This window comes from Melospiza georgiana, chromosome 3 (genome assembly GCF_028018845.1).
Source record: "Melospiza georgiana isolate bMelGeo1 chromosome 3, bMelGeo1.pri, whole genome shotgun sequence".
Lineage (NCBI taxonomy): Eukaryota > Metazoa > Chordata > Aves > Passeriformes > Passerellidae > Melospiza > Melospiza georgiana.
Genome location: NC_080432.1, coordinates 80,930,254 through 80,947,443, shown reverse-complemented (window position 1 = coordinate 80,947,443; position 17,190 = coordinate 80,930,254). Strand labels below are relative to the sequence as shown.

Sequence of the window (17,190 nt, the reverse complement as noted above, 5' to 3'; positions counted from 1 at the left end):
GTTACTCCTCATTAGCACAATAGATTTTCTGAGATCATGTAAGACTAGTAAACACTCACTAACAGAAAAGCCTTAGTATGGATATTCAAGGATGCATTAGGAAGCCACACAGATGGAATGAGCCTGAGCAGAGTAAAGTCAGATCCATCATCAGATTCAAACTGGTTCTTCACACATGAGCAGAATCATGCAGGGGGCAAAGATACCCATGGCTTGTGTCTGAAATCAGTCCAAATTCTGTAGAGATCTCAGTGAAACAGAACTTGTAATTAATTCCCTCTGAACACAAGCTCAGTCCCTGTGGAAGTACACGGTACGTACATTTTCCCTAGTGTTTTCTGTCTGGGATTAAGGTGTAGGCATATGTGAGTAAGAGATCAGTGAGACAGCTCATCAAGTCTCTTGAGTTTTTAAATAGGATTCTTTTCTGCATGAAAGCAGTTAATTGCTTCAGAATCCTACCTGACTCCTGAAGTTCTACAGTCAAGCCTATACAGAGCTGTGCCTGAGCTAATGAATTCTGCAAGATACAGGTTTTCACAGTAACTACCACTAAACTGAAGTTTGATGTGAAGTGTTTTGGATGAAAATTTCAACTTTCAGACTACTGGAGGGAAAAAAACCAAAGGTCAGATATCCTAGAAAATCAAAGGTCAGATAGGAAAAGTAGCTTTAGAGATCAATTATCTCTAGAACTAGGAGACTAATGAACTAACTAAATTCTGGTTCTGTTACAACTTTAATGTGCCTTATGGAAATAAAAGAAGCATTTCTATACCTCTCTAGTCCTCTGAAACATAGTATGATTACAATTTCTGATGTAGGAAGAAACCCCAAATAAAAAAATGTTATGTCTGTGAAGTTCCTCACACTTCAAACAGAATTATAAATATCAGAAGCTGTGCTGAAAGCAGGGGGCAAGAGAAACTGGATATAGCTGCTTTCAATGCCTGTCAGTGCAGACTGTACAAAAGGTCATTACAACCTGAGAAGGTGTTCCAAGAAACTTGGCCTTAAATATATTGAAGTTGCTGACCTTTAGCAGTCAAGCACAGTGAACAACATTCATGTTTTGATTTAAGCTTTGAACATGGAAACAAATGGATGTTTCTTCCTCAGGTTGCTTGGTTAGTCTTCATATGAATACTTCTTAAATATTGACTTTACTAAAAGATGTACAAGATACACCTTAACATTTGCATCATACCCAAGGTGTGACCTTACAAGCAAGTTACCACTAAAGGTTTTCTTGTATTTGGACTTGTAGAACAAAAAGCCCACTTAATTCTTCCTCAAAGAGCAAACTAGAAGCTTATGTTTGGCCAAGTTTAAACACTTAATCTTTATCTCCAGATAACACTGATAATCACATCATCATCTAAACAATGTGCATTCCATCCCAAGATCTGCACAGATTTTTCCATGTTGTTAACAGAGACCTCTCCACATCTCATTGGGCCCACAGCATACTTGAAAACAAGGTGGGAGGAAGGAAAGATCTGGCAGAAAAAAAAACATTAAGAAAAGAAAATATATACCTCCTTTTTTGCCCAGGCTCTTCCATGCTACTGTCCCACCTCTGGGACATTAGCAAGCTAAGTTCCATTTCTTCTTTCTCACACTGTGGCTCATTTTCTTCATCATCACTGTTCTGAGAATTTCGCCAGCTTCCAAGAGAACGATGATGAGAGAGTGTTTTTTGATGTCCCATCTGATATCCATCACTCTCCAGTCCAGCCAACAGATCAATCATGGCCTCATCAGCACTACTGCCCACTGCAGAAAAAGCCCATACAAGTAGAATCTATATTTTGTTCTACTTGTAAATGACTAGTTACAGTCTATCAGTAAAAAACAAAACCAACCAAACCAAACAAGAAAGCCCCTCACCATTTAAAAATCTATTTTTTTACTGTCTAAGGCAAGGCATGCTACAGAACAAAGCTCTTTTCATATCTTGTTTTTTCAAATTTTATTATTTATCTTTTCTAGCTCTATATCTAAAACTTTGACAACTTTCTTTCTGCCCTACTCTTCTGATTGTACCAGACCCAGTGGACTCACTTCTCTCTCTCTCCACTCTCCTATTACCTTCACATATTCAGTAAAGCTTCCCTCTCCCCTTTAATTTTAGCTTGAGTGACAGCTTCTGAAGCATCACTGCCTTCTCTTGCTCAATAGCTGCATTAGCTTGGAGCACTTTTTTCTGTATCACTTGAGGACTTTCAGGCACTGCATTTTGTGAAAAGGGATGATGATTTTGACCAACTATTCCTCCTTCTGTTCTTAAATATAATGCTCAACTTTGGCTCCCTTTTCATGTCACTTTAACCTGTTTTATTCCAAGGTTTCTTGAAACACTGAAAGTTTACCTGACATCACTCCTCTCTTAAATTTCATATTTCTTTTATTTGACCCAAGCTTACAGTAATTTATGCACTTCCCTTCTGTTTTTTTCTTAAAAATCCTTCCAAGTCACCATTTTTTCTCACTCTCTTCCTATTTACCTATCATCTGACCTCATAATCATTTTATGACCTCAAGTCTACTAGGCATCTTTGTTACTTCTCTCTCCTTCTCTAGTTTAAGAACAATAATCTCTAATTTCTTTCCTTGGGAAGCATCATATGATTAAAATGATCTTGAGAATTATATAAAATAGATCTCAACATTGGTGAGAAAGGCATTTTTTATATTTTGCAAAGGCTTCACAAGATACCACGCAACCCTTTACAACAGAAACCATCCCTTTTTCCAGAGTTTTTGAATTAACCCACTTTCAATTATACTTTCTGTTCTTGGCTCCTGTGCCCTTGGTGAGGCTCATCATTAAACTCCAACCTCTACTTCATGTTAATATGAACCTTGGGGTGTAATTCACACTGAATAGCAGAAGTCACGTGGTTCACAGTCTCCTTGTGGCACTACAACTCTACTAGAGGAAAAGTGAACACTTGTGCAGGCTATGAGGGAGCATAAGAAATAAATATGCAGCATGTTACTCATAGTCACACAAGACACTAGGAATCAGCATGACAAGAAGGGAGGAGAGAAAGAAAGAGAAAAATAAAGTAATATAATCTCAATTTGATTACCTAGTCAATGGAAAAAAAAGACAATTTCATCACTTCAATATGGTTGAGCAATTCAAATGTATATATTACATTTATTACCCCCTACATATTATTTTAACCACGTTTTATCCTCTCAGGTCTGCTCATGTTTGCCAGCTCTTACAGGATTTCTTACAGTTCTTTCAATAAATCCAAATCCTTGCCTATGAAACTTCTACAATCAAAATCTTACCTATTCTCTGCAAAATAAAACTACACTCTAAATATAACTTCATCTACTCCTCCTTTTTTAGCAAAAACAGATTTCAAGGTTGTATATTCTATTACCCACAGACATATACTGTTGCCCAAGCACATACTCATACACTATAGGTATCAAAACAAATGGAGGCTACCACAGGTTTTAAATACTCCTCCCTGCCCAACACTATGTGATTCACATTAACATTATACATTATGTTTACCAAAGAACATACACAGAGATACATCATGAAATATGTGCTTTTCATCTCCTTTAGAGTATTTGAACTATTTCTACCTCCTAGTTTTTCATACAAGGTCCTTTCTTGGTTATTTTATGGTTGTTTCCCCCTCATGCCTCACAATTTTACTGTCATGGTTTTTCTCCTCCTCTTAAATATTTTGCTTCTTGTTTCTTTGCTTCAACCATTCTTTGTATCTAAAATTTTTGGGAAATGCTCTGCTGCAACTTGCCTCTCATTATCAACCTACTATTGCCCAGTACCTCCAGACAGCTCTTCTGAGCCTCTGAAGACAGATCACATGCATATTTTCTATCTTAACTGTATGAAAGATGCAGTCAGTAACTGCAAGAGTATCATGGGCAGACAGTCAAAATCATCTTCATTCTGATAGTTTTAGCCTTATAGCCCTAGGAGCACAAGGAAGAGCAATACCCACAAGAGACTGCATTGAGCTGACCTGGCAAGAGGACAGGGCTTGTTGAACCAGTCAAACAGAGCAGCCTCTACAAATATAGTCCTGGTGACACTTCTTAGAAAGCAGAAGGTGTGTTTTGGTGGTGGTAGAGTATGTGTCTGTGTGTGTGAAGTCTAAACCCGTTTTCAACCTGAAAAACTCCTTGAGAAAAATTATTTTCTTTCTTTCATGATGGGTAGCCTAAGGGAACACAAAGACTGTTGAACAATAAAATAGTCTGGAAGAAAAGACATTCCAGTCATACTCACTGAAAACAGTAGTCTGATTCAGTCTTTGAGACAAAGGCTGAAAGCACTGACTATTCTCCACAATGTTTAAAATTGCTTCTTCATTAATAAGTGCTTCCTCTTCTTTATCAGTATGCATCCTATTGGAGTCTTAAAAAGAAAAAAAGAGAAGAGAAAGCATAAAACTTCTGAGTCAGAGGCATCAATACATTATGAAAGCAAGTCACTTTAGAATGGATTTTACTATCCAACTCTATTTCCATTATTTGCTGTAGCAATTTTAGAAAGGCTTACGCTAACAATAACAAAAACCAAAACTACTCTTTGGTTTTTCATAACTAACAATCACAACTTCCTTGGCTTACTTCTGTTAATAGTATGAATAGACAAACCATGACATAGATTTATGCCTAAACAATTAGGATATTAAAAAACTCACCTTTGCCCATCTGTTTATCATCATGCACTTCTACTGTATTAGCTGGTGTACACGGAAAGGCTTCAGGAGAAAGTACCTCAGAATGTAGTGTTAGCTCAGCAGAGAACTCCTCTGATCCATTACTGTAGTCCAATGATCCTGACAACGTTCTAGTTAATTGAAAAGCAAGTTTTAAATGCATATTTAAGGTTTGCATAGAAAACTATATTTTATGACAAATGGCTAAACACTTACACAGAGAAGTCATTTTGCTTGAGAATTTCTTTAAGTCTCTTCTGAAAAAATTTTTCACTCTCTGTTGCTGGCACAAATCCACGGTCTTTAAAATTTGAAAAATATTTGTTATTCAGTTTTACTTTGACCTCTCAACACAGAGAGCAGCTAAAATTACTGATTTTATAAGAAAAAGGCTCAAAGTTGAAGTGCCTGCTAAATTTCAGTGCCAAATCCGAGGGCTGACTTTCCAAGAGTATTAAAAAAACTTTAAAATACTTCACATACTCCCAACTGATCTCATATGCAACTGTGAGTAACAACAGCATTTATAAATGATGATGCAAGTACCCCAAGGTGAGCATCCAAGAAAAATCAGTGAACATTTTTGAGAAGTCTGGCTTATGCAGCCTCAATAATATTACACAGAAACACAGGAAAAAAGTCAACCAGAAAGTAGTCTGCCTTAGCCAGAAACCTGCCTCTTTCCTTCTTTCAATCCTCTGTCTTATTTGCCAAGTATCATTCATATTTTAAAAGAAATATGGCCCCAGTTCTATGGAGAATAGCCTGCTCACTATGCAATTACGTTGCAGAGCACAATCCTCCCCATGTAATGAATTTTACATAAAAACAGGGACATAAAGACAGGAATTTGTCTATCCTATTAGAATTTTAATCTAATATCACCTTAGCTATAATTCTGCAGAAATTCAATGGAACTGCCCTTGTGCATAAACTACAGTGGAAAGCTTCAGCATAAAGAGATTTAGCTTTGTTGGTATTTAAATGTTTTCCATCACAAAGCACACAATCTTAACTAACATTATCATTCATTCTGTCAGAATGTTTTGCAGACAGCTGAATCATGATGCTTTAGGCAGGGTTACATCATCTTGCTTTCAAAACTGGAAAACACATACTGGACCATCAGTAAGCCTGGAAGTAAAAAAACCAGTACATCTAAAAATCCCTCAAACATGATACACCAATTTAAATTCTGTCCTCTTGCTTGCTTCTTATTCAAAGTTTTGGATTAACAGCTGCTCAATTGTTTGGGTTTTGTTACCTTGTGACTCAGGTGGCTTAATCTGAGAAGATTCACATTTCTGCCTCCGTCGCTGCTTTTCATCCTCCCATATAGCTTGCAAACCAGGGTTCCTGCCAATCTGGGCTGAAATATGCAATTATACATGAAGGGAAATCTGCCAAAACGACAAAGCATTCTTTCCCCAAATTGGATTCTAACACTTTTCCTCATCTCTTTGTCATTCTAGCCTGTTATTTTTTAATTGTCATTCCTGCCTTACTCTAAGATTTGGTATTATGTAAAAGTTAAGGTGTAACTTCATTTGCTTTCTAGATCTCCTATTTGTAATCTAGATCTTTGGCTTTTTCTTGTCTTCCCACCAAGTAGTGTGTGTATATATATATGGGTGTATGCACATACATAGGCATACATGCACACATGATGTTAGTATTTCCATTAGTATTTTTCGTATAGGTCTGAAATCGTCTATTATGCATTTAAAAAAACCCTCTTTATATTGCTCTGATAAGACACTATTTTTATAACCTCCTTTCTTTCAGTTAACTATTTGTTTTCAAACTTTATACATTTGAAGATCAACAATTCACTAACACTGAAATATTGATTGTGATTTAACTAAGATGAACCTTAGAAGAAGAGTGAACTATGACAACATGGTTTCTGTTCTAAAACCATTTACATGGAATGTTATTAACAAGTCACCTTCAATATCCAGTTGATTCAAAATGTCAGCAGCTACTGCATCCACCTCCAATTCACAGGTACTTTGTGGCTCAACACCTTTCAACATTAAAGAGCTGTGACAACATAAATACCACAGATTAATTTTATCAATACACTGAGTTTGAAACATGTATCATCACTGCTTTTTAACCGGACTAATATCAAAAATTATTTTGAGGAAACAGAAGTGACTAACTGAATGCAGAATTATCAGTTCCCATCCTCACCTGCAAGTTCTTAAACTAATGATCATATTCAAATCTAATTAGATAAGAAATCTGTACCTTCAACTGAAAGGGTTTAGCTTTTCCTTTTGTGAGGAGAAGAGAAAGAGCTGGTAGATAACTCCAATTAAATCCAACTACTAAAGCAATTACAACAATGTTCTTCCCCTCAAACACAAAATGAAATTCTCTACATAACTCAGCCAATAGGACCAGGTATGCTGGCAGGATCATGCACCCAGAAAACACAGTGGCAAGAATTTTTCTTTCTCATTCATAGTTCAGGACAATGCAGAGCCCTTTAACATTTACAACTAGTTTTTCTGGAGATTTTCTTTATTTAGCTTGGTGAATAAGAAAGGGAGTATTAACAACCTTACTATATGCTGAATTAATACAGCTAACCAGGACAGCTGGTTTGATGAAGACTTGAAATACTAGAAACAGATTCAAGACTGCTGTACAATTATCTGATCACCTTCCTGCCGTGCCTTTTCAGATCTGCAAATGTCAGTGACCTTCCACCTGCTGCTGTCAGTGAACAAATTTTAAGGAGTCCATGGAGGAAGGTAACAAACAGAAACCATCTTGTAAAAGTCTATTTACCCTTTAAAAACCCTACCCTTTTAGGGCAATACTGAAAATCCACTCCAAGCTCTTCAACTTTCTAGTAGGGCTTATAGCAATAGGACAAGAGGTAATGGTTTTAAACTGAAAGAGGGTAAATTTAGACTAGACATAAGGAAGATTTTGTTTTATGATGAGGGGGTTGAAATGCTGGAACAGGCTGTCAAAACAGGTGGGAGAAATCCCATCTCTGCAAACATTCAATGTCAGGTTACAGGGCTCTAAGAAACCTAATGTAGTTGAAGCTGTTCCTGTTCATAGCAGGAGGGCTGGACTAGATGACATTTAAAGGTCTCTTTGAACCCAAACTATTTTATGATTCTATGCACACTTTTAAAGACAATCCACTGCCATCATGTCCCTCCATTCCCAGTCATGCCACCAGCTAGGAAACAAACCCACAATATGCTCAAAATTCATACTTTTCATGTCACATACTTTGGGTGTTCACTCATCAAAGGAATCAAACAGAGCTCTGCCTGCACAGTGGGCAACAGGAACTGGAGGCAAGCTGAAACTTGTATTTTGATCCCACAGTAACAAATCACTGCAAGAGCACTGGGAAACAAGACTGAGGAAAGAGGCTGCAAGAATTCTTAGCTCCCTTTACAAAACCAAAACACTTCTGGGAACAAGCAGAAAGGACTATGATAGAGAGTGGTCAGAGACATCAGAAATTTGGTAAAGACTTGCTCTGACTTGTCTGGAGGATACAAAATCAAAGATCTGAGCTTCCCACTTTCACTGATTTCCTCTTTAAAAGACAATTAAAAAACCCCAAAACTAATGGGGGTTGGAAAGGAAGATGAGGAGCCTTTCTGTCGAAGACTACAGTATTTCAATTTACATGGCATATCATTCAAATTAAAAACACTGAGATAATACCAGGCCTTTTCTGAAACAAATCTAGGATTTATCATTATAGTTGTCATTAACACTTTGATGATGAAGGCAGGGCTGGCAGTCAAAACTGCACACTCTAAAGAGTTACATGGAAGCTGATAAAGACACCTGACACACAGTAAATTCTTCATTAGACTTGAGGGAATGTCTTCCCAATACCACTGGTTCATTAGCTTGGCATTTAACATCCTTGTCAAGGTGAGCTGCTAGACACTTGCACTAGTTGAAGTCATGGTAGTAGCACTACAAGCTTCTGTAACTTTCAGGTAAGCCACAAAGGCCAAGAAGTCATTTGTTCCCACTTCAGGAAAACCCTTGAAGGGCATATGAAAGCAGAGCAGCTTTAACTGACCCTGCTGACATTTTAATTTAAGTTTAATAAAACAAAACCATGAAGTGGTAAGGGGGGGATTACAAACTGTCCTGAATACAGTTATTTAACATGGTTACATGCTGCTTTGGGAACTGGTTCAAATGAGTATTGGCAACAGCTTGGTCAGGTGTTAGGTTTGGTGCTTTTGCTCACCTAAAACAAATGTGTGCAACATATTGGGAAAATACACAAAGTAACCGTATTTCCCATTCTCTCTGATCAACACACATTTCCTCAGCAGCTACAGTGCTGTTTTAGCAGGTGAGAAGACAGCATGAAGAAGTCAGAACATGTCTACTCTCCTCCCAGTGGTGGTTGATTGAAAATATGAACTATTTCATGTCATTAGCAGCTGTAATACCTTCAAAGATATTCAGAAGTGCCTGTTCAATACAGGTTGCTTTATACTAATCACCTGCCTCACATTGCATGCATTAGTTTTGCAAAGAAAAGTAGTGGTTTAGGTAATGCCAAAATCATTATTTGATAATATCTGTATTAGAACAAGGTTGGAAAAGAATGAATTAGGAAGACCCAGGCAAAGCTTTTCACAGCATCTGTGTTTCATTTTGTAAGAAGGCATGTAAAGAGACTTGTTCACAAGATAAAATTTGTAATACAGGTATATGAAAAACAGGCTTGAGTGAGGTAGTGTCGAAGGAACCCAGCTGCAGGAGAATAGAAATTTACTCTCTGAAGAAGCAAATCAGGGTTGTACAACACTGAGCTGCCATACTTGGGATACTCATACTAATTAATTTTAAATTGCCTTTTATACCTACACACTAGGTGAAAAACTGCAATACAAATCCATCTTACTTTTGTATAAAAAGCTCCAAATACATTATTTTGAGAACAGAGAAAGTGGTCCTTATTTTTGAAGAACGTAGTAGTTTGTTCACACTATCCACTGAGATAAAAACTATAGTTTAGGATGAAACTTGTGCTCAAAGAAACTACCAAGGTCTGGTTTCTCAGATGTTGAGACAAGGAATTAAGGTTACAGTCAACACTTTTTAAAAAAAGTGCTCACTACATGCAGCTAGGTAGATCAAAGCTCTTAAAACCCCTGAAGAATACCAATATTAATGACAGCCTAAGGAAACAAGTTCTGTAATGACCCCATCTGAGGTATTTGTAATGTTAAACACACAAGAGCACAAGAGACAAAAACTAACTTCGTGGAGTATCTGAAAGGTGTTACTCAACTGTGCTGATAAGGACTCTAAAACTTCACATAATAATTTTCCATGCTCTGCTCATGGCAGAAAACATGTCCTTGTTTTCAGGATGCTCAAGTGACTTAAATAATATGCACATTATATTAAAAAATCAAACAGCTAAATAAAAACATGCACAGGCTGACAAGCGAGAAAAGCAATTATGACAGTCACAAGCTTAGCAAAAATCTGCAACATTACATATCTGCTAGACTGTGCAGAAGTGTTATTTGTCAGATCTCTCCACTTCCATATAAACTAGTGTCTAATAGCAAATCTAAGATTTAAAAAAAGAAAGTGTTTCTCAAAAGCATTCTACCAATCATTCTGCTTTTAACACATTATGTCCAAGTGGTAGACTTGACTGGCAGATACTCCAAGTCTGATGTTTACCAGAAAGTTTTTTCTCAATGGAACTCATAGAAGTGTTTCATCATTTATTATCAGCTGCCTGAATGGGATAACAAAATGTGTCTCATGTCCAGAACTCCTGATGTCAAAAACTCTTGGATAGCAGTACCAGGTTCAGGTGACTGCTGCCCATTTCAGGTTAGGCTTTGTAGGCTTCACTGCAATAACACTGGCAAGTATTACAACTAAAAGCCTTACAGGGATTCCTGGGCACTAGAAAATTTGGACATTTGTCTACTTGATAACAGAATCATTCTACAATTACATTTTTTTAAAATGCCTTTGACTTAATACAGTGCACTTATCATAGCAGCCAATCAATAATTTGGAGATTTGCCAGGAGCAAGAAAGGACATGGCTGGGTTGAATGCTGTTCTTGCTAAGTGGCTGAGTAGCAAGGTGCTCTCTAGCATGAAAGAGGGAGTTCAGTCACCAAGAAAATTTGACATATTCTCAAATGTTTTTTGAAATAAGGAACCATCACTAGTATTTACTCAGCAAAATGCTGTCCATGTTACATATGTGACTTTTAAATTTTGCATATTACCTTCCAGGTATCCAGAATTGTATTTCAGCCAAGTGATATACTGTGTTCCAAAGTCAAGAAGTGCCCAGTCACTGGCCCTGCTTGCTTAAACAAGAGAACTTGTTAACTGCCACTTACAGCAAAGACTTGGCAGATACATGTTGGACTATCCCTAAAATGTATTCTTAAGGTACACAAAGGATAATGAGTCCAAACAGACATCCAGGTCACTAAGAATACAAGACAGGCCTAGAAATGTTGCGGTCTCAAACAACATTTGAATGTCTTTTCCCTTCTTGCTTTTTCTTGACAGAACAAGTAATTACTTGAGCATACAGTTGAAAGGTAGGGAAAGATTTATGTGATCTTCATATCTGATATAATGGACAGGGAAAGAAATTTAGAAGTTCAGTGATATTTAGAAGAAACTCCAAATGCTACTGAAAATAGCAGTCAAGTGATAAAATTACAGTACGTAAAAAAATTTTGCTAAACAATTCATAAAACGGTTACATGTCTCAACTTGAACTGGATGGAACTTGAAGAGGACTGGATAAGAAAGTGAGGGGACTGTGCAGATAATTCACATGAAACTAAAAATAAATACAGCTGTTGATATGCAAGTATGTATGTTGGGAATACAGAAGACATTTTGTTAAGAAAAAAGAAATAAAGTAAGAAAGGCAGCTTTACAGTTATTGAGTAATGCTGTAGCATGCAAAAATAGAAACAGCTGAGTCACAATCATTTCAGCAAACAATTAAAAGGGTTTCCTTGGATAGGTATCTCATACTATCTGGGTCAGATTTACCCTCAGTAAGGCTGATCATGACAATTACAAATCCATTAAGCCAACCTAGAAGCAAATTTTCAGAATTTGAAAGTAGGAAGGCAATATGAAAGTGGCACTGAGTATGGGTTTGATTACAAGAACACTGTTTTAACTTGATGACTCCCATAAATAATCCAGGAGAAATTTCAACAGGCAAACATTTTTGCGTAGATACAGAACAGAGTAAAAGCAGGACTGGAAAAGTTTAGATTTCTTGCTTTGCTATGACATGTATGTCCTACAGCATGGGGAAGACAGTCATGCTAGAACACCCTCAATAAAAAAATTAATTTTCTAGATAAAAGAACGTTTAACACAGTATCAAATGTAAACAATTTCAGTTGCAGGAATCATAAATGAGTTCCTAATTTATTAAAGCATTTTAGGAGCTAACTAAATGTGAAATTCCTCTTGGTTATCGAAAAAGGACAGAGCATCGATACAAAATGTGTAGAACTGAGTATAGGGCAGTTTCTGTAACTGAGCTTACTTCACATCTCATTAATACAGCAGTGTAGTAATGAAATATCCTGATAAGGCAAGCCAGTAGACATGCTGGATACACAACCAGATCATAGTATCAGAAAACAAAAGCAAGATAACTGAGAAGTAGAATAATAGAAACAGGATGAGAAGAGAAACATCTTGCACTAATAAATCCTAAAATGTTCACAAGCCAAATTGGCATGATAAATGAAAGTGTAAGGTGTATGGGGAACTACCATTATCATTGCACATGATGTACAGAGAATTTGTGTGGTATTTTATGTAGTATTCAGGCTTTACATTCAAGAAATAAATTCCTGCTGGTAGAAATACAGCAAATGACTACCAGGGAATGGACAGACTTGGGATTTTCCCCATTATTGTTAATGTCCCACTTCTGGAAGACATGTGAGTGCTGGAGAAGGACTGGCACAAGTGAGGTGCTGCACCCCTTGCTGTACATGTGGAAGTGTGGAAGGAGGAGGAAAGAAGACTTGTGGTTACAGCCATAAGAAGGCATCCTTGGCTCCTGCTCTGCTGAGCTCACCCCTCTCTGGTGCTGACAGCCAGAAGTACTACTCTGCTTTCTGTTTATCTGCCTTCCCCAGATCTGTGTAAAGTAACATCAGATAATCCTGGTCTAACTTATGATCCAACCCTAATGCTTACATAAGTTGACTTGCAGAACCAAGCCAAAAAAAAACTGAAATGGACCATGAATGAAATATGCAGCCAAAAAGAAGAAATAGCCCAAGAACAACTGCACATAAAGTGACCACAAGTTCTAAGATGAATGTTGGTGCAAAATTCCCTTGAAGTAGTAAAACAAACAGAAAACCAGATGTAATCAACACAAGCTCATGTTCTTGCATGCTAGAAAAACCTTAAGTATGGCCTAATGCACACATTTTCTACTGGGTAGGCAAAAACTCCCAGTATCTAACACTTGCAGGAAGTGTGGCATATCGAGCCCAATAAGCTCTTCAGAGAATGACAGGATCCACCCAAAGACTGAGAAGATTACTAGATGACAGAAGGACCTGCCAATCATTAGCAAATAGCTTAAAGAATGAACTTGCTGTAGATAAACTATATAAATCAGTAGTTTCCAATACTGTGAATTTCTCTCCCCTCCCCAACTCTGGCCACAAAATCCCCAAATTCAAAAAATATTTCATTTTCTTATAGAAGTAAAAGGATTACACATTACAAACTGCGTAGGTTAGGAAATGCCTAAGAAAAAGGAAAAGCATGGGAGACAGAGATGGAAATTCTAAGCTAAGTTTCATATGTAGCTGCCATTTGGAATGGACAAACTGAATTCTCTGATAACACACTATTCATAGAATCATAGAGTCATTAAGGTTGGAGAAGTCCTCCAAGATCATCAAGTCCAATTATTATCTAAGACTTCTAAACCATGTCCCCCAAGCGCCACATCCACATATTTTTTGAACACTTCCAGGAGATTCCACATATTCCTGGGCAGTCTGTTCTAATACCTGATCAGCCTTCCAGTGAAGTAATTAATACTCAATCTAAACCTCCTCTGGCACTTTTATTGTTTATTATTTTAATTATTGTAAATTACTAGAAATAATTTTATTTATTGTTTATTATTGTTATTATTTATTACTCCCCTTTCCTCAGGCCATTTTATTTTGTCCTCCCACTTCTTACCTGGGAGAAAAAACTGACCTTCACCTGGCTGAAACCTCCTTTCAGGGAGTCATAGAGAGCAATAAGGTCAGCCCTGAGCCTCCTTTTCTCCAGGCTAAACACCCCCAGCTCCTCCTCACAGGACTGATGCTCCAGACCCTTCACCAGCTTCACTGCCCTTCTCTGGACTCACTCCAGCCCCTCAATGTCCTTTTTGTCCTGAGTGGCCCAAAACCAAACTGAGATGTGAGATGTGGCCTCACAGTGAGGTCACATTAGTTAAGGATGATTACAAAAACACAGTCTGTGAACTGATGTGTAAATATTCTCTATAACTATTAAATTGGCTTAACTCTTCACCAAACTCTTCATCATCAAAGTCATCATTCAAAAACCCAGAAAATAGAATTTTGCCCATTATTTCCAAGCTGGATTTTTATAACCATAAACCACAAAGCATCAGGTGACTAAGACTATACAGAGAAACTAAATAATGGTCATCTGTGTCACATCATCACTTTTGTTTTTTGAACATGCAAAAGATATAAGGGTCCTTTAAATGAGAGACTGGAACTCTATTACATGCCAGTTAATGTATACAGGAACATATAGCATACAACAGAAAAACCTGGGATGCTGACCTTGGTATTTCATCTTCTTCCCATTCAGTGAAAGATACATTGCTTGAATTTTCTGGCAAATGAGTTCTATAATGTTTACTTACACCTGATGTGTCACCTAGAGAAAAAGTAGAATGAGAAATTAATTAATTTGTGGCAATATTTTTTACAAATATTATATCACTGCATTTATTATTTAATATTACCGGTCCACCTGCTCCTAAAGAATTAATAGCACTGCATGATATAATTTTCATCCATTAACTATGCTATCATTTATAAATGACCTAATTTTCTTTCTCAAACATAGACACATTTATATAAAAAAGAAAAATATACTTCCAACACATTGACATTGTCTGAACTACATTTGTTGCATTCCAGTCATATCTTAGCCTAAATTCAACCTTCTCCTATTCGTGAAAATTTCAAAATAAATCATACAGCCTGATGTAAACTGCAGAATTTCTGGGTCCACATTTCAAATCCCAATGGAAATTAGAAGCCAAAGAAAACACTACTTCACACTTTTCCTTTTTCTTATTTGTTAGCTGGAAGGGAATATACAACACAGTCGAGATACAATGGTAGTAGCAGTAAGTGGAAACCTGCAATGAAGGCAGATGTTGTCTGACCTACAAATAAAGAAAATACTCTACATTTGCTCAGAGGTCTCCATGTAAGGGAGTGTGCTCCAAAGTCATGCTGGCGAAGTCCTCTCTGAAGAATTCCTACCTCTCTTGAGGTCTCCACCTGAACCCTCATTTTTCAGAGAAGGCAAAGAAAATATACACAGGATATGGCACAAGAAAGAAATCCCAGGCTCCAAGAATGGAGTTGGAGGGAGGTAGAATGGGAGAAGACTTTGAAAATTACTCAGTCTCCCACTTCTACCTAAAGGACCAGCTTGAACCTTGAATTTTCTCAGCTATGTTGGTGTCATGCACCAGCAGCTTTCTGGTATTAAATTTACCTTTCAGCCATAGCAAACACTCCTGCATTTGTTAAAGTTACACCAATTAACTCAATTGTCAGAGGTCTTCAGTAATTAAATATTTATTAGAACATATATTTTTATTCTAAAAATTTCATAATAGTCTTCCATGTGAATTCCACTACTTGGAATATTAGGTTTGTCCTCATGTAGCAAAAAGTGCTAAGTTACTACAGAAGCAATTGGAGGCACCGTGCCAAAAGAACCTTAGAAACTACAAATGGAACCAAGCAGGCTTAATTCCATGTGTTCCAGACCAAGCTTACTGCTCCCAGATTAGGTTCCTGCAAGCCCTGTCCCTACATCAGACTCTTCAGTGCACAGGATGGCACATGTGGCATTCAAGTGGGCTGAAAGGACACTCTTGTGCTCATGCAGAGCGAGCTCACCTTTCAGCCACACCTGCCCTGTTATGGTCCATGCACTTCGACGCCTAAGCATCAATTCTGGAAAGACAACACAAAATATCTGATCCCATTTGCACAGATCCAGCTCAAACCTAGCACACCTTACTGTCTGGGCTCTTCAAAAGTGCTGACTTGTCCTGGCCAGCTAGTCCAGGAAAAAAACACAGCCATGTTTTTACTGTGTGGCATGTCAGCTAATTCTCCATATTAAAATGTAAACTGACTATGCATGGAAACAACTCTTCTTATTTTTCATCTGCAGCTTGATTAATTTTAAGTTAATGAAATAGGACTGAATAGTTATATATTTTAAAGGAAAATGAATCTCACAGCAGTTATGCAAGGTTATAGGCCAATTGGTAAAATAGATACTATTTTAATGTATATAATTGCATATATACATTATATATACATTATATGCATATTGCATATGCAATAAAAATGCATATAATTTATTATAATTTATTTTTTTAAATTACATGCATTTCAAGTACCACACCACAGCAGTTTTAGGGCATTATTCCATTTCTTCTTCCTTATCATTGCTGTTTTCATATATTTCTAAAAATTGAGGCTCAAATTCCTGTATTAGCTTGTTTCTTCAGTAAAATTAATCATAGGAACAGGAATTAAGAAGAATCAATATTTCCCTTCTCTTGACATAAAGATCTTTAAATACAGTAGCAATGACACATCAAGGTCTTTCAGAGACATATCACAGAAGCAGATTCAGCTACTGAAAATAAAAGTTTTGCAACAGTTACAGTGGTATGTAGTGCATGAATGAATAGGCAGCCTTCTTCACAGCCCACAAAGACAAGGCCTTGAAGAAATGAACTGCTGCACTTTCTGGATACAAGCTGATGAAGGCAGAATATTCCTGCTACAAGAAATCTGCATGCTGACCTCTCTTAGCCTTCAAAAAGACTGACTTATCTCAGTGAGAGAAACACCACTATGAACAGGCTCCTGAGGCTGCTTGCTTACACTGACAAATGTGTTAACTGGCAGACTCATTTTCATATCATCTGCAAGGGAAGTAAGGGAAGTGTTTGCTGCACATCTTTTGGCAAAGGCTTTTACTGCTGTCTAAGAAACAGTGTTTGGTCTGGCCTGTGTGACACAGCTGTACCTGACTGAAAGGAACTCCCACAACAGAGAGGCTGAGTGAGGAACAGGCAGGTAAAGTGTGTCAGGTGAAAGCAGAGGCTGTGCTTCCAC

The 17,190-nt window shown here is 37.3% G+C and overlaps 1 protein-coding gene across 1 annotated transcript in view; it reads right to left on the bottom strand.

The window, feature by feature from the left end:
* Positions 1-17,190, bottom strand: part of REV3L (REV3 like, DNA directed polymerase zeta catalytic subunit) — a 111,837-nt gene that overhangs the window by 48,233 nt on the left and 46,414 nt on the right. Inside the window, exons 5-11 of the mRNA XM_058020326.1 lie at positions 14,590-14,686; positions 6,667-6,761; positions 5,983-6,087; positions 4,935-5,019; positions 4,701-4,849; positions 4,283-4,411; positions 1,539-1,776 (exon numbers count right to left, since the gene is read on the bottom strand). Coding sequence (XP_057876309.1) covers positions 1,539-1,776; positions 4,283-4,411; positions 4,701-4,849; positions 4,935-5,019; positions 5,983-6,087; positions 6,667-6,761; positions 14,590-14,686 — 898 coding nt within the window. The remainder of the gene's footprint in view (positions 1-1,538; positions 1,777-4,282; positions 4,412-4,700; positions 4,850-4,934; positions 5,020-5,982; positions 6,088-6,666; positions 6,762-14,589; positions 14,687-17,190) is intronic.